This window comes from Chiloscyllium plagiosum, unplaced genomic scaffold (genome assembly GCF_037043375.1).
Source record: "Chiloscyllium plagiosum isolate Xiang-an unplaced genomic scaffold, Cpla_swu_hap1 HiC_scaffold_19, whole genome shotgun sequence".
NCBI lineage: Eukaryota > Metazoa > Chordata > Chondrichthyes > Orectolobiformes > Hemiscylliidae > Chiloscyllium > Chiloscyllium plagiosum.
Genome location: NW_028270157.1, coordinates 58,828,425 through 58,852,680, shown reverse-complemented (window position 1 = coordinate 58,852,680; position 24,256 = coordinate 58,828,425). Strand labels below are relative to the sequence as shown.

The window sequence follows — 24,256 nt, the reverse complement described above, 5'->3', positions numbered from 1 at the left end:
GGGTCCCAAGATGGAAGATGAGGTGTGCTTCCTCCAGGCATCAAGTGGCTAGAATTTGGCAGTGGGGGAGGCCCAGGACTTGCACATCCTTGGCGGAGTGTAAGGGGAGGTTTGAAGTGTTCAGCCACACGGCAGTAGGGTTGAATAGTGCGTGTGTCCCAGTACAAGTAAGCCGTCTAGCTTACTGACCCCTGAATATAAAATGTTCTCCCTAAAATGATCAAAAAAACTACTTACATGCATGTTACTGAAAACGGTAAAGTGCCCCATCTGTCCATACTCTTGTGCTGTGCTGAATAATACTGTGGCTCCTTTCACTATAGGCCCATCGTATGGACCCATCTGTCAATAAGACAATAATTCAATTGCTGTGAGGTGACTAAATCAGTTGTAAGAGGCTCAGTTTCACGAGTTGTGAAAGTGTTGATGGTTAATTAGTGCCTGAATATCTGCTGCTTCTACTTTGTTTCAAAGTAAAATAATAGAGTTGTTGCTTGAATGTGGAACAGATTTTCTTAGTGTCTGTATTTTCTTAAAATTTTGAAACTTTACCCTTTTTGGTCCACTTTTTCAGTTATCTTCCTTTTATGTTGCCTTTGTAGGGATTCTTGGTGTAGTTTTGCAACCAAAACACCATTCAGGAAATTATTGCTTGGTGACATGCAAAGGACGGCCTTTTAGTGCTTCACAACTGGACAAAAGTATGTATGGGGCAGAGATAAATGTTAATTGCTTTCATTAGATAATGAGTATTTGGCAGCATTCAGATGGTGTGGATTGTGGATCAGCAGGAGACGTGGCAACTTCATTCTCTCTGAAGGTTTCAGAGGCTTGGAATTGCTGAAGATGCATGTGACTATTCATTTGTGGCAGAACACATTGTCCAAAACCCATAAGTTTGTGCCTTGAAAACTAATAAAATACCATTTTGTATTTTGAGATTCATTCACATGTGATCACTGCTATCTTTATTCATTATGTTTCGCTAACTTTTGATGCCAATTTTTCAACTTAATGATTCAATATTATTCATTTACTGTTATTTGTACTTGAAGTTGCCTGTTCCATCTTTTTGTCTATCCCAGCATAGCTAAACTAGTCAGATATTGAAAAAAATAACTTCCAGCCGCATACTGACTAATCTCTAAATTTTTTTTGATTCTTTTAGTTTAATGTTTCTTTTTAGCATGCATTTTATTGAACAAAACTTTCCATTTTGGTCACATTGCATTTTTAAAATTGCATTTAAAACTGTGAATCGCACAGTTAGTAAATATACAAATTTGGTCATACTGAACCAAAGAAGATGGGTCAGACATTGATTTGTTTTTATCCATGTTTTGTTACAAAGTGTAACTATGTTGTTTTACCCCCTCCTCCGCCCTCATTCCAGGAAGATATGGCCTAGTTACCTTGGTTATTCAACTGTTGCTGTTTCTTTGCATCTATATCAAAATGTCAGATGTAATCATGCAATTTCAAAACTACTTAGTAAGGCTGATTCCTTGGATTACTCCTGGAACTTTTTGGATTATCTGGTTCCTTGGAGGTTACGGATAGCTCCCCTCCTTTCTAAATTGACACCATCCTGACAAAAAGACAACAGCAACAGAAGTGCAGCAACCAGGCAATAAGAGGTGTTCGTTATTCCAGATTAGATGCTAGCAAATGAACGTTTTTCCACTCCCTGTGAGTTTGCCAAGCAGAAGCACTTTAAAGAGAGCTGATCCATCTTACTTTGAAATTTGTGATCAGTTCTTTTTATTTATTCCTGAGGTGGTGAGAGATTGTGGCAGCCCGGAATTTAGAGTGGGCTGAGAATGGCAGGGAAGCCTGAACCACACTAAATACCATTTTAAAGCAGAAGGTAATGCATCCTGCTTCATTGTGTACATGTAGATGGCTTTTTTTCTTTTCGTTAGTTGGTTTCTTTCAGAACAAAACACCTAAATCTTAAAGTTTGAAGTCCTCAGCGTGACAACTTTAACGAACAGCTGAATTAATAGATTTCTTGCAATCCAATTTAGTAGCTTTTTCATTGTGTCACCCACTGATTCAGGGACATTTGAAAGCGTATACAAAAGGACCTAATTATGGGAGTATTATTTAACAGTATTTACACCTGCAGTGGTCCCATATGGCATGCACTACAGCCATGGCTGCCATTGTGCAGGTTTTGGTTTTGGCACAGGAAAGACTGCTTTCAAAAGAGCATCTGTATCCTGTTTAGTGAAGATTGTTAACGAAGTAGCAAAACTTTGACTGCATGAACGTCAAGTTTTCTCTTCTGATGGTGAACATCAGTATTAACTGACATCTCCATGGAAAAGAAAACATTTGCCATTATACAAAGGTTTTAGGGTTTTTCATCTTGCTGCAATTGTGTTTGATACTATTGAAAAAGGTAATGATGTGTATGAACTATTAGACATCTATTTTCGGAATGCCAATATTAGTGCATCTTTTGAAAAAGCACCAATACCAGAGATTTCGGTGTGTAGTTGCTTAAAGTAAATCACAACAGGTTTATTTTGTGTCGTTTACCCATAAGTAAATCAAATGCAACTGAGGACCTTACCTTTCCCTCACTCTCTTGCATTGGTTACGAGTAATTTCAATTACACACAACTATGTATAAATCCACATTAGAGAGGCAAGTCTGCCAGAGTGGTGTGGAGCTAAGAGGATTTTCTTGTAATATGTTTGTGGTGATAATGAAATGTCTGTGTGTTGCTTAACATAGAAAGTAATTCAATTTCATCCTCCCAAGCTTTTGTTAGATCATAAAAGTGGCATGCTGTTGAGAGTACCCAGCCATGGTACAATTTGAATTCCTTGTCAACTGGCATTGCAGTAAATCACAATAAGCCAGCGCAAACTGCATGGAGCAAGTTAATGGGCAAAATGATCAAATAGTTGTTGTAAATGACCTACTTGTTTCAGACACTGAAGTTGTAGTTATGTTAGGGCACAAATATTCCATAGCTCTTGCTACTCAATGAGTGGCAAAAGAATGGTAGCACTTGTTGGTTATGTGCTTCATACAGGTGCATGTTGCCCATTGGCCAGTGGTTCTCTCTTTTTGCCTGAAAAGAGATAGAAGCAAGAAAAAAATGATGAGGGAAGAGGTAACCTTGACTGCTATGCACATGCCATTGCAAAGTTAGCTGCTGGTCAGAGAAGACTGCAGACTTTATTCTGAACCCACTGTGACTTGTAGTCTGACAAGTTGGCACCTGATGGTCATTGTGGGGTAATTGTGACAGGGGATGCTATGGTGTCAGATGTATTTGCTCTGATGCTCACTGAACTCTGACATATTGGTCTTCTATTTTGTAACAGTTGAACCTTAAATATTGGATTAATGTTGCTTTGGAACTAATACTGCTGATTAATTTTAACGTGACTTAACAACCCAGTGTAAAACTCTTAGCTTGTTCCTTGAGGATTTTAGGAAGTTCCTTTTTCAGTTTCCTTGTATTCAACTCATTCTATTGAGGTATTTCTAATTCCAGTATTTTTAATATCATTCCATTGGAATTAAAATGACGTTTTGGTGAATTACTGAATGATCAACTATTATAATATTAGGAGAAAGTAAATATGTAAATTAATTTAACTGAAACACTTTTTCATAAATTCAACAAATGATAATAGAAACCAATGTAAAACTGAAAATAGAAAAGCTTCCAAGTTACTACTTGTTAGGATGCATGTTCTGTTCTGTACTCAGTCAACAAATTGGACTTGATTTGAGTTAAATGCATCATAACATACAAGTGACTCAAAGTTCTTATTTAGCTATACAAAGTCAGGCCTGGTCAAAGTAGTTTCAATCTTGAGTATGTTGATCTTTGAGGACCCTATTGACTTGATCTACCCTGACTGACCTGGTAACTTTAGCAATTGTGAAATATCTTAGTGTATTGTACATTCTCATAGATTTCTGGGACTCCCTCGTCAGCCCAGAATAATCAGGAAACCATTTTCTGCAAATGATAAAGTATTTTGAAATAAAACAGAGTCTGCCAAAACTGCATTGGTCAGTGAAGTGAAGAGGGGCAGTGGTTTTATTATTACGTGCAATGATCTCTATTTGTGTCTCTAGGACCTGTTGTTGAAATAATAATGTACCAAGAACATCTCCATCCAGGAGTCATGTTCGATCTCGTTTGGTGGAATTCGTGAATTCTATCCAAGTGTTAAGTAGTAGTACTGTAACAGCAAACAGTTTCATCAGTGATTTAATGATTTTACACAAATCATGTTGATGTCGATGATTTTTGTAAAGGAAGAACAGAGAGCAATGATCGATTTTCTTTCTTGCCAATTTGAGAAATAAAATCCGTGAACCATTAACAAAAGTGCATAGGCAAGGTTGGAAAGTACACTTTTAAGTTGCAATGCCAGCAAAAAGCAGGTTGTTAGGTTACTTTACCTATTATATACGATGAAAAGCAAGCATTCTGGTTGTGCCACCCACCAGACCTTTTAAAGTGCATGAGCTACGTTTGTGACATTTTGCAAGTACAATTGATCCTTATAAAAAGTGGGAATTCTTTTCAAACTTTCAGAATTGTGTAGTTAGGTTAGTGACTTGTTGCATCAAGGTTAGTTAGTTCTCCAATGTTACTGCCAATAATCTAAATTGCACTTGATACCCATATGTGATAGTTAACCAAATCGATAATATTGTGGATTGGCATTTACAGTCTATAACATGATAAAAATTATTCTGACATTATATTGTATGTTTCAATAAATTCACTAAAAATTGAATGGAAGTTTGCTCTGGGTGTTCTTTGTTTTATGGCTGTTTTCTTATTGGGCCGTAACAAAACCTGTGCATTGTAGTATCTGTAGAAGTTAAAGACAATAGTAGAAATATCAAACGGATGATGAAGCAATCCAATTTGTATGGTTTTAATTATATATTCAGAACAAATATCTTTCACGGCCTAGTTTTCTAACCATAGGAAGTTTTAATGCAGAATTCGTACCGATGGCACTCTAGTTCCGAGAGTGATGTGGTTTGCTGATTTACCCACAAGTTTTAGTTGCAGTGATGTGCACCTGCTGATAATGCTAGCTCCTCTAGCATGCAACTGCTTTTATGTTTCCTCCTTTTAGTACTTCAAACGAGTGACAAATAGTACAAAAGCACATTGACCACAGTCGACCTTTGACATGCACTACCAGATAAATGGCAGTTAATGAGAAAGCTCTGTTTTCTTTTAACGTATGAAGTATCATTTATATTGTACTGAGCCGGTACCGGGTTGCATTTTAGTAGTGTGGTGCCAAAATAGAGTGGAATCTTCTGTTACAATAGCAAGTTACTTTTTTTTATGTTAAGCTTCAATGTCTTTGCAATGTTAGGATGGCTATGCCACCCAAGCAACTGGCGATATTTTTTGGCAGTGGTTTGGTTTGCTCATTGATAAAAGCTTTATCCATAGAAACTAAAAGCTAATTGGAATTGACCTTTTTGTGGCACTGATGGTAAAAAGTTTTAACAAATTTCCTTTTGCTGTTACTGACAGTTAGTCTTAAGGATGTGGCAGGAGTTGGTGAGTGACAATTAAGCATGTAGGTAATTGTGCAACTGGTTAATAATTTCATTCAAAATCTAAGCCAAAACTTAAAAGTAGGCAGCGGTATTATATGCGAGGGAAGGATACGTAAAACAATATATTCAAAGTTTTAAATGTGTTAATTAATAAAATTGTGTTTTGGTGTACATGGCATGAAGAAATTCAACCTTTTTACTCATTTTAGGAAACTATTAAGTGTGTCAAAAGTATGAAGGAGTCCACGTTTAGCATCTTGTAGAAGGTTCCTCTTCCAAAAATGGGCTAATGAACTTTAACAGAAAAGATTGAGAAAGAAGGCTCCCTTGTGCTTTGTGAGACCTAATAATAAAAAAAAGGATAAATGAAGCCCCTGCACAGATGAGCACCTTTGTTCAAATCTTCAACAAGGTGAGTATTTTGCTTTTTTGGTCAGGCCTGGGATTCGTTCACGAAACAACGAAAAGAGGTGCTCAGCTTTTCAAAAACCAAGCGAGCTCCTTCACTTTAAATTGTATGATTATCCACATGAGAAGGTAAAGGGGCTTTGACTTAACCTCTTGCCAGAAAGAGGGTGCCTTGTGACAATGCAATTTTCCCTTAGTACTGTGCTGCATTGCTAGCTGAAGCTGTGTGTTCAGTTACAGATGCAGAGCTCAAGCCCATAACATACCTTCGAGAAGTGTGTCCTGGCACTGAGTTGTTAACACTTTGCCGCACCTGCATTTTGTCTTAATTTTAAGAGAGCTCTGTGAAACCACATTACAGATCTCCCATTTTTGCCAAGATGGCTAGAACTTTCAGATTCTAAACCCTATGTAAGCCATAATAAATTTGAAGTTGATCCGATGCAGCTTTGCAGTGTATTCTGTGGCTTTGCAATTCCTTTTTCCGTACCAGGTTGTTTTGCTAGAAAAGTTGTTGAGCTGTGGCAGCTGATGTACTCACTAGATCTCATGTAAAATGTCATGATCTTGTACCATATAGCAAATTCTTAACAACTTGCTTTTAGTAATTTGGCCCTTGTTTAAACAGTATACATTTACTGGAACTTGTATTTTGTGGATAAGGAACTTCTGTATCTTGCTGTCCTGTGGTGATTTACTCTTGCGTTTTTATCCTGTTTGAGCACAGAGGTAGCTGTCTCATATTTTTGTTGAGTAGCACAAGGTGGTATATTGGGATATATAGTTTATGCCACACTTCTAACTAAGTCCATTAAAAACATTCACTGGATATTAAATTGTTCGACTTTATTAATTCATTTGTTTAAGTCATACTAAATCAGTAACATTTGAGCTTTGCGATAATGCAGTCCTGATTGCTTATAAATTGTATACTAGTTTTTTATAGTGGGCCTCCATAATAACCTTTTACATCAGATCATAGTCTTTTAAATTGTGATCTATCCTGAATATATGAACACACACACTTGAAAGTGATTTGCTGATTATTGGAGAATTTCTAGCTAACATGTAATGAAGTGATCTTTAATGTCAGAATTTGCAGCTGTAACCAACTGCAGAATAAAAACTGTTTTACACTGAAAATACTTTTTCCTTGCAGTGTAATCTTTTTAAGTTGGCCTTGATTTTGCTACTTACAAGATATTTATCCTCGCTCTTTAGCATGGTGTGATGTGTAAAATGGGTCTCCCGGGACCTCTATGAAAGATGAGACCAGCAATCTACCTTGGAATTGAGAAATTAACAAGTCAATGGAGATTCAGATTTAATGCAGAATCTTTTTTTATTAAGAAAAAGGGCGAGAGGTTGGATTAAGCTAAACAAAGGAAAAAATAAAAGATGTTTAAAACTAAAGATTCTTGGATTTAACAACTATTTACTGTCTGTTGATATGGAACTCCACATAAAACATCCATTGAAGATTTAAGCTGAGCGACGTTTTGGAATATTGCATGGAAGGATATTGTAAAACTTGAAAGGGTTCAGAGAAGATTTCCAAAGATGTTGCGAGAATTGGAGAGTTTGAGCTACAGGGAGAGGCAGATTAGGCTGGGGCTGTTTTCCCTGGAGGGGTGACCTTTAGAGGTTCATAAAATCATGAGGGGCATGGAAAGGATAAATAGACAAGATCTTTTCCCTGAGTTGGGGGGAGTCCACAACTAGAGGGCATAGGTTTAGGGTGAGAGGGAAAAGATTTAAAAGGGACCTAAGGGCCAAACTTTTTCATGCAGAGGGTGAGGTGTGTATGGAATGAGTTGCCAGAGGAATGGTGGAGGCTGGTACAGTTACGACATTTAGAAGGTATCAGGATGGGTATATGAATAGGAAGTGTCATAGGGATATGGTAAATGGGTCTAGATTAATTTATGATATCTGGTATAGACAAGTCAGACCAAAGGTCTATTTCCATGCTGTGCATCACTATGACTGTAAATATACACATTTATTAAATTGTTCCTTTTCTGGGCAAGTGTGTATTTGACATTTCTGGAGCATAACTAAAAGAGAAAGATAAAATCTTGCATTTGTATAGTGCTTTTCATGATCGCCAAACATCTCGAAAGCAATTCACAGCCATTGAAATACTTGTGAAGTGTTCACTCTGTCATGTAGCAGTTATTTGCACATGGGAAATACGCAACAGAACACTGACTAGATAATCTGATGACAGTTCAGGGTACATATTGGCTAGGGCCCCAGAATTAACTTTACTCTCCTTTTTGAAATATGCCATTTGATCTATCAGGCAAGACAACATATTGGCCTTGCTCTTATCTGAAAGACTGCACTTCCTCAGTATGACCAGTGGAGCGTGGATGCTGATTTTTGAGTTCAAGACTTGGAAGGATACTTGAATTCAAGGGTTCTGTGACTCAGGCGAGAGTGCTCTTAACTGAACCGTGCCTGAAACATGTAATTAAAATGCATTTATATTGCTGTTGTCCAGCCCTACCTTTTCTGAGGTCATATAAAAGGCAATTAAAGTGAAAAAGTAACAGTTCCTTCAAGCCTTCAGGGAGGCTGAGAGTAAGTGAGCTGTTTCATGAGATTAGAGGAGAGCTGCAAATTATCTCCTACATTAGTGACAGTCTGCTCACCATACATGGAGAACCTTCCTTGTTGCAAGGTGTAGGATGAGTTTCACACTAATCATGGCCTACCATTAAAACTCTGCTGTTTTGACAACCAATTCAGCGCCTTAATCATGGTCATTTCTGATGTGCATTTTTATGAATTTTACTAATTGAATAAATTTCATCTGGGACCACTTGCTATCTGCTTGTCTTTCTTGATGTAATTATGTTTTAAAATACAGAGGAATATGGATCATATATTGCAGAACCATTGACAGCAACTTGTGAGACATTCAACACCCAACCTATTTGTTATCCGTTGTTAGTTGTAAATTTGTGTTTCCCAAGTTAGCACAATTACCAATGCTGATGCTGAAAAATTGGTGTTTTGGAGATCTCTCATGACACTTCTCCAATCCAACAGAATTTAAACATTTCATTTTCCATTCTAACAACACAATCTTGGCATCAAGAGGTGAGGGTGTGGCGTCATTACCAATCAGCAGAGAATTTTCACCGGCTTCTTAAACTTCTAACAAAACTCCGATGTTGTATGACTTTTTTTTTCTCATTGGCCATACTGGAAGTGAGTGTTTTGAGCTGAATTTTTTTTTTTGGTAATATAACTGCAAAAAAGAGTTTAAAGACATTTTATAAACATAACAGAAAACTTAAACAATTTAATTATTTCATTTATGCTTCGTGCCATATTTAACTACAGCTTGGAGTATTTTATTGCCCAGCTCTTCTAAGAATATCCTTGGATCCAGCCCCTTGCAAATAGCAGGATTTTGAATTTGTAGTATTGAGCTGATTTAAGAGAAAGAAATGTTACTTGCCCCTACATATCGATAAAGCACACTGCTTATGATCTAAGAGGTTTGCTGGGTGAATGTGAATAAAATGAAGTTGTTTTCATGTCTGATGCATAGCCTCGTGGATCAGAGTTGGTGTCAATAATGATCAGCTGATGGTTTAACCGTGGAACCAAATCTGAACAGTGCAATCATGAGATGAATGAAATTAAATGCTTGCTATTCTTTTTCCTCCCCCACATTCTACATTGGCTTGCTCCCCTGCTGCCACCTCCTCTCTTTGTTTTCGGTTTTATGAATAAGGTAGCCAAGTTTTTTTTCTTCCCCCCGGTAAAATGCAACCACAGCTTTTTTTTTTCCTTGGGTGCGGCACTTCACAAAAGCCAGTGTCACCAGTGTTCTCTGCCGTCTTTATTTGCATCTCTTGTGTTCTTGTCAATATTAATGGGCGACTGGAACATGATTGAATAATACTGAAACGTTTGGCGGGCAGTTTGCATTGTTGTCACAGTTCAAGTAACAAACGCAGACAATAAATTATAATAGTGGAGAAAAGCAGAGAAAAATCCATCAGTTTTCCACCTGTTTCCTGCAAGTCCAGAGAATAAGTTTGCTTATTCAGTGGAATCCAGATCTAAGCGTTGAATTAAGCTCTGTTTATTCTGCAGCTGTAAATGTGAGTTTGTTGAGGCTCTACAGCTGCGTCACACTAAAGGTAAAGATGTGCTTTAGTGTTAAGTGATTACCCTTCGGTCTAGTCTTTTAACATTTGTTGTTTAATTCACCAAGCCTTATGATGGGGTGATTCGTCGAACCTGGCTGACCACCATTTTCTTGTGTCTTAGCAAGAAGATTATTCAAGGGATATATCTGCAAGGTGCACATAAGTACGGTATGATCCCATTGGGGAAATCCATTTGGCATTTATCACCAACATTTATAGCCTCCGTGTTCTCGACTGGATTCTTCCTTGTGTGATTTGCGTTGAGCACCAACCACCAGTTTTGGGCTGCAAAGAAATGGTGGAAAATTAGAGTCCCTGCAAGAAAATGTACTTTTATGTGCTCCTGATCCAACAGTGGTGTATTGATACCAGGGAAGATGATGTTGGAATGAAAATTATATGAATGTAAAAAACTTTGGAATCTAGCAGTCAATTAATTTAGTATGATAATCAGTGAGACTGCCGTAAGAATCAGTGTCTCCTTAATCATTCTGAACCAAGCGTGCATTAAAGCCTGGAGATGTGAGATAGCAACCACTCTATCATTAGTGTAGTTCAGGCTAACATCATTGTAATGCAGCTAGTTCATGAGTATCTGGTATAGCATTGAATACTTTCTGTTTTGGTGTTTTTAGTTATTCATCCTAATATCTCCTTTGGCATAGGGTCAATTTTTGCCTTGGGACATAATGTTAAAGGCTTTATACAAACCCAAGTTGTTGGACTGGAACCACCAGTCAGGAATGAAGACTGCGTATTGTGATCCTTTATCACAGGGTGTAGTGTAACTTCAGTTTCAGTCACAGTTTGTGAGTTATGTTTTGTGCTGTCAGGTTGTTCCATCAGAAATATATATCTAAAGTCATTACTGAGATACAGTACTTTGAACTGATGACATTACAAGCAGTAACTCCACTAAGTACTTAATTGGCTGTGAATCGCTTTGAGAAGTCCAGTGGGTGTGATAAGCTCTAAATAAATGCAGTAGTTTCTAGCTCTCTGAAATGCAGGAGCACAAATAAAGTAACCACTAAGTTTCCTCCCAAGCCACAATCCATCCTGACTTGGAACAATATTGCTGTTCCTTCACTGTCATGGAGTCAAAATCCCAGACACCCTTCTGAAACTACTGTGCGTGAGGTCAGTGGATGAGGGAAGAATGGCGGTCAGAAACCTTCAAGGAGTGGGCTGCTGTGGTGGCAGCAGACTAGGGTGAATATGCTTGTGTTACCTGGTTCTGCCCCACATCTCACTGCAGTCCCCATCACTCAGACCCCTCTCTGGCTTGGCCCAGGGTGTCCTCACTTATAATCAGGATTGCATTCCTGAAAATTGCAACTAGAAGTCAAGCGTTGATTCCTAATGAAATCAGTGTTAAAGCAGGACTTAGGATCTGTAGGGCCTTCCTTAGCCAAACAAAATTAAAAGGGTACCCCTGTCCCTGATATACAGTGCTTTAAATGTCTGATTCCTTCAGTGATAAATGAAATAACTGCTGAAATAACTATTTTTCTTTTATGTTTTCATGTAACAGTCTACTTGCAGCATAGGAGAGGTTGCTGTCTGGAGTTTGTGCCAGGGAGCCTTTGCTCTTTTGAGTTCTGGGTTACTTACTGGGCCATTCATTGTTCTTGGCTGTTGGCTAGTTGTATTTATTTTTGCAGCTGTGATGGGATGGTCTGTGGTGTCTCTTCTTGCTCCCTCTCCAATGTTAGTAATAAGTTGATCAGACATCTTGCATATAAAGACTGATCAGTGAGGACATTTCGGGAACACTGATGTCTGTTTTCCGTTTTGAGATCTCGACACAGTCACAGCAACTGTTTAGGCCTGTGTCAGGTGAAAGCCTGCTCTCCAGCCACTTCGACATGGGAAGGTTTATCCTCCATGACCCATGACTGTTTTTCCCCTACGGCATTTGGCCACTTGCAAGATCTTTGTCGCATTAATGTTCATGTTCCTTTTCATATATGTGACGGTGAACTCCATTTGAGTCTAAATAGCCTTCATTATCCTTTGCACGATAGTTTCATCTCCATATTTGCCTTCATGCTTACCATCCGTGCAAAACCCTTTCTGATCTAATTCCCCTGGTTTAGTGTGTTTGTACAGTGCAGCAGTACTTATAAACAGATGTTTGTGGTCCCTCCTGTGTCTATTGTATATTCAGGGTGAGGCTATCCTTTTGTATCTTGATTCAGGAGAGACACGTAGCTTAGGTTTTCTAGTCAAATCCTTAATCCCCTAGCATCCCCTCCAGACAATACTTTTCCTTATTCTGGTGACTCTTCTATCTTGCTTCAATCTCCTCCTGTAACTGTCAGCCCTTTCATTTCCTTCATTGATATTCCTACTTCTCCTGGCTTGAATAGGCTTGAACTATTAATTTGTAAGTAGAAGTGAACACCAGTCTTGTGATTGCTGGACTGAAACTCTGTTCCATAATGGAGAATTTTGTTTTTTGCAATTTCTGGCCCTCAGATTTTGCCAGTTGGCATTTTGCACTCTGAACATAGTTAAGGAAAGGAATTGACATATACAGAATCTTAATTCCTATGGACTATATTCTTCAGAGGGTATAATTTCCAGTTTTAATTTATGATATGCAGGGTGATTTATTAAATAAGCACATAAAATAAAAACTGGCTGTTCGATCGCGGGAGACCACGGATTCATATTATGGGAGTCACCTTGTGTGTGAGTCACCATGTATCTGAGTTTGTGGCTCATTGTGGAGACTACAAACTCTCTTGAGCCAGTTCCATTTTGCTGTCTATTCTGACTTCAGTGCTGCTCACCTTTTGTGTGTGTGTGTCTTTCATTTTTCTTTCTTTCTCTCTCTCTCTCACCTCTATCACTTCAGTCTGCAGGTCTCTAACTGCACCCAGTGGGTGGGACGCAAATGCAATTGTCTTAATGGCCAAGACACTATTTATTGTCCATTACTAGTTGTCTCAGGAACATTGAGTCAGCCACAGGGATTGGGCTAGTCATATGTAGTCCCCAATCAGGTAGTGTTTATAAACTTCAAAATTTATGACTGGGTTTACAGTCATAATGCCAGATATTACCTCTGGTTGTTTTCTTGTCGTAATTGTTATTTATAACAAGTTATTTTTGAGAAACATTCATTGAGCATGACACCAGTTTGGCTGAGAAATGATGAAGTTTGAAAAATCAAACAGTGATTGAACAGTTTTTGATAAAATAGATCTACACTTCCTCAAATACCAGCTTGGGAGCAATGTTGGAAATATTGATTTCTGCATTGCCAAGCGCTGGTGATCCTGCTCCACTTTTGCCATTTTACTGGCGCATTGAATAAGCCCAATGCAGTCTCAATCATGCATTTTTCTATGTTGTCAATGCATACAGGAGGTCATGTGCATAAGTTTTATATTAGGCAGTATCTCTCTGCCAGTAGACACTAAATTGAAATCTTGCCAGTGATCCATTCAGCAGCCACTTTACGATAGCACAGGGCTGTGATAGTGAACTTTAAAGTTAATGTTGAACAAGGGAAAAGAATTGACAATTTCAATCTTCACTCGACCTGACTGCAATATTTGATTGTCGTAAAATGGCCTGTGAAATAGAACAAAGGTTAATGCTGTTCAGAGTAGGACCAGTTTAATCCCAAATGTATGGTTATGCTGGTGGCAGTTCATGGGCCTCTAGAGAAATATATTTAGGAGTTTATTTTCCAACTGTGAATGTGCAATTATTGTTCACTCCGTTCTGGTAGTTTACGTGGAGTCTATTTTCTGAAAAGTAAACCTTTGCAGTAAATGGCTCTCTCTTGTGGATATTTTAAGTATTGCAGTTATCAATTTCTGAGATTGATATACTGTGGAGAGGTTGGTTTTGATGCCAGTTAAGGTAAGACTAGATTACTTCAGCCCAACAAGTCCACACCGACCCACCAAAGCGTAATCCACCCAGATCCATTCCCCTACATTTACCCCTTCACCTAACACTACGGGCAATTTAGCATGGCCAATTCACCTGACCTGCACATTTTTGGATTGTGGGAGGAAACCGGAGCACCCGGAGGAAGCCCATGCAGACACTGGGAGAATGTGCAAACTCCACACACACAGGCGGGAATTGAACCTTCTGTGTCCTTTTACAATGTCAATTTGATTTCACTTGGTGGGCTGTGTGTTAGGGGGGAGTTTCCCTATTTATTTGTCAGCTGAAGATTATTCACCTTGGTTCAGAAAGTCTCATGAACAATGGGTTTTTATTTTGCCTTCCTTTTAAAGGAAAGCTGTGATTCTGCTGTAATATTTAAATTATTTGCGACTGTTTGTAACCTGTCCAAACTATCGACAGGTCACACCTGAGTTCAGCGCTGTGTGTAACTTGACCTCTCACTTTGGCTTGTTGATTGTTCTAAAGTTGCTTGTAATGGTGAAAGGCATACAAAAGTAATACACCTAAAAAATCAAACCGCTTGTCTTCTGGGTCACTAGATTGTAAAGTTTGACAGAAAAACTAAATTGGAGCTCCTTCCCGGAATAATCTACAGATACATTAAATACAGTTGATGATCAAATAAGACGGGCCGCGTTGACAACGATCTCCAAACAGTTGCCGAAACGGTGATCATCCAAACCCATGATCACTGCCATCTAGCAGGAAAAACAACCAACTTAATGAAAGACTTCTCCCACCCCAGTTATTACTGTCTTCCACCCTCTGACCATCGGGTAGAAGATATAAAAGTTCGAATACATGTGTGAACCGCTTCTTCCCTGCTGTTATCAGACTTTTTCAAAAGACCTCTTAAATGTTAATGCTGATCTCTCGCTCTCTGCACTCTGATCTGCTACCCTGCTGCACTTTGGTATGATCTGCCTATGTAGTTTGTGTATCTACAACACATGGATTACAGTGGTTCAAGAAGACAGCTCACCACTATCTTGTTCAGGGCTATTGGAGACTGACAATAAATGCTGGCCCAGCCAGTGATGCCCACACCCTTGAGTGAATGAAAAAAACCTCTGTGGTCAGTATTTTGATTTTCTATCTAATAAAAGTTTTGCCCTCATGTTGGTTGGTACACATGTGGACATGTTCTCATGTGTTTTTCTTTCAGCAGTTGAGTGCAACTCTCCTGTGAAATCCATCCTAACTCTTGGCTTCGGAGCAAGATGGACCAGTGGGGAGGCAGGCTAGACAATTGGATGTAGGAGGTGAACTGGATGGGATCTAGTGGGGCTGTAGGGGATATGTTAAACCCATCATCCTTGGAGATGTTTCTCTGCTGGAGAGGAACGTCTCAAAAGAGGAACCTACATAACATGAACCCCTACCTTTCGTCTCACATGGGGGGGGCATTTTAAGTTGTGTAAGTAAATATTTACAGTAAAATTTCTTTTGAATGTATCAATCATCTCATCAGCTTTAATTCACGACTTTGTTTTATTTTTAACAGGTGAACAAGCAACACCGTTGAATTTGCAGTGAAACATAAATGCTCCACAGCAACTAAAATCCATCTGCTTTGGTAAGTAATTACTATTATTTATATGGTTATTGTATTTGTATTTATTTCATTAAGAAATTCTGCTTTCATCTGAAGAATAGCCCACATTTCTGCCCCTCTCCCCACTGAAGTTTCCTTTTGATTTGATGTGGTATTTCCCAGAGTGCTTTGAAAGTGACACTCCCAGATGAAGATTCAGCGTCACCTCTGGGGCGTGCTGGCATTGTCTTTAGAGCAAGGGTGGTGGAGGAGAGATGGGAACTCGGTCACATCCTGTTAGCTGACTTGAGTGTGTTGACAGGCAGGAAAGCACCAGAAGGAAATTTGTTCAGCTATTGTTTTGTCCAAGTTTCTGCAGCTGATTGAAAGAACCATGAGGGAATCTCTGGCTGTTGTGAAGTGTCGACAACTGGTGACATTTTTGTAGAAGGCCAGTGACTCATCGAAAGTGCATGCCTGTGTGACTGCTGCAGCCCAGGAGGTACTGCGCCAGTCACTTGCAGTTTATCCCTCTTACAATACTCGGTGCCACACACCAGTCACCATCTATTGAAGGGAGTGAAGACTGTCATTCTGTGAGGGACTGCAGCATTCACTGCTAGCATCTCGTAAACAGCTGTTGGATGTGTTAGTGGTTCTCTATCTCTTTCTGTCTTTTGTTAATTGGAAAGACTTTTTCAGGGAATATTCATAGTTCACTGTTGACAGTGAGGTCTGTGAGAGACAACAGCAAGAGTTCAGAATTGCTCACAGAAGGAGAACCTTCTGCCCGTTGTGACCATGCCAGCTATTTAAGCACCTATCTGCTCCTAACCCATTTTCCTGCACTTGGCCTGTAGCCTTGTATGCCAAGATCCTTCAGGTATTCATCTCAATGCTACTTAATGTTGTAATTGTTCCGGCCTCTACCACCTTTTCAGGTAGTGAGTTTCAGATGCACCACACTGAAAAATAATTCTGTAAATCCCTCCTCAACCTCTCCTGCCTCTCACCATAGCTTTTAGTTATTGAGCCCTCCAATAAGGGGAGATGTTTCTCTCTATCTACACTATCTATGCTTTTCATAATTTTGTAGGTCTCAGTCAGCGCCCTCCAACAGCAGCCTTCTCTGTTCTCAGGAAAATTACTGCAGTCTTTCTAATCTCTCTCCTCATTATTGAATTGCTTTAACCAGGGCAACATCCTGGTAAATCTCCTCCTCCTCTGTGCCCTTCTCCAGTGCGCTCACATATTTTCTATAATGGGGTGACTAAAGCTGTGCATGGTACTCCAGCTGTGGGCTAACTAACATCTTTGTACTGTTCCATGGTCTTGTATTTGATGTTTTAAGTATCATATCCCTTAATGCCCTTTTTATCTGTGTCCTTGTTGCTTTCAAGGATGTGCGGATATTCACACCAAGGTTTGTCTGATTCTCTGTACCTCCTGAGGTCCTACCATTCATTACGTATTTTCTTGCCTAAATGCATCAGTTCTCGCTTTTCAGGATTAAAGTTTATTTGCCACTTTTTTCTGCCCATCTGAAAAGGCTGTCTGTGTTGTTCTGTTGTCTAAGGCTTTCTTCCTGTCGGTTTACCACACCTCCAATTTTTTTGTGAATCTGCTAAACAAGTACCATACATTTTGTGTTTTGATCATTTAATGGACACTCCAAGCAACCAGGGACTCCGCACCAAACCCTGCGGAGCATCGCTTGATGCAAGCTTTCTGGCAACGAAGGATGGCAAAATGTTTGTTTGTTTTCTTTGCAATGAAAGCATGAGCTGAATCACTGCTTTGAAACTTATTCACACACTGACCTCCGTTCACAGTTGGTGAATCGTCATGAATCAAGAATAAACCTCCAGCCTTTATGTAAACCTACTTTTTGCTTCTCAAACACGTTTTCACACTATTTAAAAAAGAAGTGTTTAAAAAGAATTTAAAAGGTTAATTATATTCAGTACACGGTAAAAGCTTTTGGATCGTATTTTACAGGTCACGTGTAGAAAGTTGAACTAAATTTGTTGGCTTGTGGCGATGGATAGAGCAAGTGCTGCATTGCGGAAGCGAAATCAGGTAATTGTGAGACTTGTTGGTTTCTATTGACATATGTTGTGAAGTGGATTTTTTTTTACACCTGAGCTGTAGTAAACCTCCAAGTGTCAGTGTCTGAAACATGTATTCTGGGGACTGGAATTGCTTTTCTCACAAAGGCTTGCCAAGACAGTGAGCACTTACCTAACCAGTTGGCTGAATGACCTGTTTCTGGGCTTTTAACTTCCATGTAATCCGCGATGCAACTTCATTTGTAATTGTAAGGTAGAACAATTTCATCCTTGGACAGGAAAAAAAAAAGAATATGAAACGATGCAATTATGATTTGTGCTTTTGTTCAGTGGTTTATCATCCTCCGCTGTTTTGTCCCTTTGGGGATACTTTATTCCGGTTATTGTTCCTTCATAGAGTCATAGAGATGTACAGCATGGAAACAAACCCTTCGGTCCAACCCATCTATGCTGACCAGATATCCCAACCCAATCGAGTCCCACCTGCCAGCACCCAGCCCATATCCCTCCAAACCCTTCCTATTCATATACCCATCCTGATGCCTCTTAAATGTTGCAATTGTACCAGCCTCCACCACTTCCTCTGGCAGCTCATTCCATACCCGTACCACCCTCTGCGTGAAAAAGTTGCCCCTTAGGTCTCTTTTATATCTTTTCCCCTCTCACCCTAAACCTATGCCCTCTCGTTCTGGACTCCCCCACCCCAGGGAAGAGACTTTGCCTATTTACCCTATCCATGCCCCTCATTATTTTGTAAACCTCTAGAAGGTCACCCCTCAGCCTCCGCTCCAGGGAAAACAGCCCAAGCCTGTTCAGCCTCTCCCAATACAATTCCTCCAACCCTGGCAACACCCTTGTAAATCTTTCCTGTACCCTTTCAAGTTTCACAACGCCTTTCTAATAGGAAGGAGACCAGAATTGCACGCAATATCCCAAATGGCCTAACCAATGTCCTATACAGACACAGCATGATCTCCCAATTCCTGTACTCCATACTCTGACCAATAAAGGAAAATATACCAAACGCCTTCTTCACTATCCTATCTACCTGCAACTCGACTTTCAAGGAGCTATGAACCTGCACTCCAAGGTCTCTTTGTTCAACAACACTCCCTAGGACCTTACCATTAAGTGTATACGTCCTGCTAAGATTTGCTTTCCCAAATTGCAGCACCTCGCATATATCTGAAAATTAAACTCCATCTGCCACTTCTCAGCCCATTGGCCCATCTGGTCAAGATCCTGTTGCAATCTGAGGTAACCCTCTTCGCTGTCCACTACATCTCCAATTTGGTATCATCTGCAAACTTACTAACTGTACCTCTTATGCTTGCATTCAAATCATTTATATAAATGACAAAAGTAGAGGCCCCAGCACCGATCCTTGTGGCACTCTACTGGTCACAGGCCTCCAGTGTGAAAAACAACCCTCCACCACCGTCTTCTGTCTTCTACCTTTGAGCCAGTTCGGTATCCAAATGGCTAGTTCTCCCTGTATTCTGTGAGATCTAACCTTGCTAATCAATCTTCCATGGGGAACCTTGTCGAACGCCTTACTGAAATGCATATAGATCACATCTACCACTCTGCACTCATCAATCCTCTTTGTTACTTCCTCAAAAAACTCAATCAAGTTTGTGAGACCTGATTTCCCATGCACAAAGCCATGTTGACTATCCCTAATCAGTCCTTGCCTTTCCAAATATATGTACATCCTGTCCCTCAGGATTTCCTCCAACAACTTGCCCACCACTGAGACCAGTCTCACTGGTCTATAGTTCCCTGGCTTGTCCTTACCACCCTTCCTTCTTAAACAGTGGCACCACATTAACCAACCTCCATTCTCCGGCACCTCACCTGTGACTATCGATGAAACAATATCTCAGCAAGAGGCCCAGCAATCACTTCTCTAGCATCCCACAGAGTTCTAGGGTACACCTGATCAGGTCCTGGGAATTTATCCACCTTTGTGTTTCAAGACATCCAGCACTTCCTCCTCTGTAATGTGGACATTTTGCAGGTGTCACCATCTATTTCCCTACAGTCTATATCTGCCATATCCTTTTCCACAGTAAATACTGATGCAAAATATTCATTTAGTATCTTCCCCCATTTTCCGCGGCTCCACACAAAGGCTGCCTTGCTGATCTTTGAGGGGCCCTGTTTTCTCCCTAGTTACCCTTTTGTCCTTAATATATTTGTAAAAACCCTTTGGATTCTCCTTAATTCTATTTGCCAAAACTATCTCATGTCCCCGTTTTGCCCTCCTGATTTCCCTCTTAAGTATACTCCTACTTCCTTTATACTCTTCTAAGGATTCACTCGATCTATCCTGTCTATACCTTATGTATGCTTCCTTCTTTTTCTTAACCAAAGCCTCAATTTCTTTAGTCATCGAGCATTCCCTCGACCTATCAGCCTTCCCTTTCACCCTAACAGGAAAATACTTTCTCTGGATTCTCGTTATCTCATTTCTGAAGGCCTCCCATTTTCCAGCCGTCCCTTTACCTGCGAACATCTGCCTCCATTCAGGTTTTGCAAGTTCTTGCCTAATACAATCAAAATTGTCTTTCTCCAATTTCGAACTTCAACTTTTAGATCTGGTCTATCCTTTTCCATCACTATTTTAAATCTAATAGAGTTATGGTCGCTGGCCCCAAAGTGCTCTCCCACTGACACCTCTGTCACCTGCCCTGCCTTATTTCCCAAAAGTAGGTCAAGTTTTGCACCTTCTCTAGTAGGTACTAGAGAAACTATTTTTGTACACACTTAACAAATTCCTCTCCATCTAAACCTTTAACACTATGGCAGTCCCAGTCTATGTTTGAAAAGTTAAAATCCCCTACCATAATCACTCTATTATTCTCACAGATAGCTGAGATCTCCTTACAAATTTTGTTTCTCAATTTCCCGCTGACTATTAGGAAGTCTATAATACAATCCCAATAAGGTGATCATCCTTTCTTATTTCTCAGTTCCACCCAAATAACTTCCCTGGATGTATTTCTGGAAATATCCTCCCTCAGCACAGCTGTAATGCTATCCCTTATCAAAAACGCCGCTCCCCCTTCTCTCTTGCCTCCCTTTCTATCCTTCCTGTAGCAATTGTATCCTGGAACATTAAGCTGCCAGTCCTGTCCATCCCTGAGCCATGTTTCTGTAATTACTATGATATCCCAGTCCCGTGTTCCTAACCATGCCCTGAGTTCATCTGCCTTCCCTGTTAGGCCCCTTGCATTGAAATAAATGCAGTTTAATTGTAGTCCTACCTTGTCCCTGTCTGCCCTGACTGTTTGACTCACTTCTGTTCTCAACTGTATGAGTCTCAGATTGATCTCTTTCCTCACTATCTCCCTGGGTCCCACCCCCTCACCTTACTAGTTTAAATCCTCCTGAGCAGCACCAGCAAATTTCCCTGCCAGTATATTAGTCCCCTTCTAATTTAGGTGCAATCCATCCTTCTTGTTCAGGTCACTTCTACCCCAAAAGAGATTCCAGTGATCCAAAAATGTGAATCATTCTTCCATACACCAGCTCCTCAGCCATGCATTCATCTGCGCTGTCCTCCTATTCCTGCCCTCACTAGCTCATGGCACCGGGAGTAATCCAGGTATTACCCCCTACTCTCGAAGGTGTCCTTTTTTAAATTCCTGCCTAACTCTGTAATCTCCCTTCAGACTCTCTCAACCTTTTTCCCTTCCTATATCGTTGGTTCCAATGTGGACAATGACCTCTTGCTGGCCCCTCTCCCCCGTGAGAACGTTCTGCACCCTCTGAGGCATCCTTGATCCTGGCACCAGGCAAGCAACACACCATTCTGATTTTTTACTGCTGGCCACAGAAACGTCTGTCTATATCTCTGACTAGATAATCCCCTAACATAATTGATTTCTTGTAACCCGATGTACTCCTCATTGCAATAGAGCCAGTCTCAATACCAGAAACTTGGCTGTTTGTGCTACGTTCCCCTGAGATTGTATTTCCGCCCCCGCCCCCCTACATTTTCCAAAACAGCATACCTGTTTGAAATGGGTATAGCCACAGAAGACTCCTGCACTAGCTGCCTATCTCTTACCTTTCCAGGAGTTAACCCATCTATGTGACTGTATCTGAGACTTTTCCCCCATTCCTATAACTGCTATCCATCACATACTGTTGTTGTTGCAAATTCCTCATTGCTTCTAACTGTCTCTCCAACCAATCCATTCGATCTGATAAAATTCGCAACCAACAGCATTTATGGCAGATATAATCCGCCGTAATCCTTAAATTCTCTTTAAACTCCCACATCTGACAAGAAGCACATTTCACTCTACTAAAGGCCATTTTTGCTTCTTCACAATCTACAGACCCAGAAAAAAACACCGGCTTATTCCTCTACAAACACTGCCCCAGGTTAAATGAATAGTTATGGCTTATATTTTAAGTTTAATCAAGAGACATATCTCCAAAACATATAATCAAGAAAGAACCCACTCTACCCACTACTGCAGACCTGCTGTAGGTCACCCACTTAAAACAACAATATACTTATCTGCTTCTGTGCTGTGAACTTCACCCAACAGTTCCTCCAAGGTCAGTTGTGAATTTCACTGTTTGTTAATTTTCCCAGGCGCACTCCGATGTCCAGTGATACATGAATTCAAACAGCAAAGGCAGTGTCAGTTTCTCTCTCTCTCTCTCCTGCACTGACCTTACCATGTGCTTCCTTTGTCTGTTCATCTCCCGTTTAAAATTGCTGTTGTTTTGACTTTTTTTTTCCAAAGTTCCAAAACAATGCAACAGCATATACAACAGTAATTGATGCTCCTGGAATTTGAGGAAATCACCTCCAGCACTTAAAATACCTCAAACAAAGAGCAGCTGTTACAGCCAGAAATTTTTCCCATCCTTCATCTTGGATTACACTTTGAGTCTGGATTTTGCATTCTCATTTTTGTAATTTTCAAAACATTTGTATGCTCATCAAGATTAAGAATGATACTGCTGGGGGTTTGAATCTCTTTCATTTTAGAAACAGTTGGTAATTACAGGCAATGCCGATATTTAATGTGAGGAACTCTGTCATGCCCAAACAGCACACCTCAAAGCCTAAGTTTCAGAAGAGTGTCTCCTGCTGTATCGGCTTTTCTGCATCTCTTAGAGTCATTGAATCAGAGATGTACAGCATGGGAACAAACCCTTCGGTCCAACCCGTCCATGCCGACCAGATATCCCAACCCATTCTTGTCCCACCTGCCAGCACCCAGCCCACATCCCTCCAAACCCTTCCTATTCATATATCCATCCAAATGCCTCTTAAATGTTGCAATGGTACCAGCCTCCACCACTTCCTCTGGCAGCTCATTCCATACCTGTACCACCCTCTGTGGAAAAAGTTGCCCCTTAGGTCTCTTTTATATCTTTCCCCTCTCACCCTAAACCTATGCCCTCTAGTTCTGGACTCCCCGACCCCAGAGAAAAGACTTTGTCTATTTACCCTATCCATGTCCCTCATAATCATAATTTTGTAAACCTCTATATGGTCACCCCTCAGCCTCCGATGCTCCAGGGAGCATTGCCCATTAATGGCACATTTGTGACAGTTTTACATTGTTGGATGATCTGCGACTGGGAATTGAGGCTGACTATCTAGAACCCTTTGAAATCAGAAAGAAAATGCCATAGTTCTAGCAGACATGCAGAAGTAAAAGTCTCATCCTAACTCACTGCACCATCCTGTTGCTTTTTTTAAATTTTTAAATGGAATGATGGGACCATATTTTCTGAGGAATGGTGTTCGCCACTTCACTCCTTTTTAAGCATAAACTGCTTCAGAGCTCCGCATTGCTTGCCCAAACTTCTGGTTTGCCCCCTGAGGAAGCATAAAGCACGCCTGGGAGTATTTCAGCTCGGCACAGCACAGTAACCACTTTGGCGGTCAAATCACGCTGCTATTTATGCAGCAGTAACTGCCTTATTCCAGAGGTCCAAAGGTTTTGAGAAGTGACAGTGAAGGCAAAAGGGCGAAAGGGTTGGGTGGTGGATGAGTAGATCAGGGAATAACATGATGGACGAGTGGTGAAGGTGTATGGTGGCAGGTATGGAGATGATGTGTGGGATGGCAATAAATAATTGAAGGAGGGGGGTTTGGACAGGCCAAGGGGTTTGGTGTGGTGAATCCGTTTAAGGATAGTGGGTCAGGCCATTGGGGGGAGGTTGTTGGAGATGGTTTTAATCCCTCTATCCTTTCTTGGGTAACTATTCAGTAAGTCAGTCAGAGCTTAACACACACTGGGCTAGAACGGTTTAAAAAGGCCACCATCTCGAATGCGTTTGGGGAATTGGCACCAAATGCTGACTCAGCCCGCGCGGCTCACACACCCTGAAGAAATGAGTAATACAAAGTAAATCTTTTGACCTCTACGACTCTCACTCAAAATTGTAGACATTTCAGAGGATTGGAGATGGAAAGTAAAGCAAGTCCCAGGTGGCTGGCGCAATGAGACTTTGGTCCTGTGACACATGCCAGGCTGCGTTGTAGCAATGACTTTGTTTGTTTGTTTCTGTTGGGAAGATCTGGACCAAT

General features: G+C 40.4%; 1 protein-coding gene across 4 annotated transcripts in view; it reads left to right on the top strand.

Annotated features, from left to right (window-relative positions):
* The window catches only part of znf800a (zinc finger protein 800a), a 116,269-nt gene that overhangs the window by 54,599 nt on the left and 37,414 nt on the right, over positions 1–24,256 (top strand). For 3 of the 4 annotated variants that reach the window (XM_087997428.1, XM_043709124.2, XM_087997429.1), the window contains exons 2-3: positions 15,590–15,661; positions 17,618–17,698. In XM_087997428.1, the coding sequence (XP_087853554.1) occupies positions 17,660–17,698 (39 nt within the window). In that variant the 5' untranslated portion in view covers positions 15,590–15,661; positions 17,618–17,659. Of the gene's footprint in view, positions 1–602; positions 702–15,589; positions 15,662–17,617; positions 17,699–24,256 lie in introns of all 4 variants that reach the window. The other variant, XM_043709125.2, reaches the window with a different exon arrangement.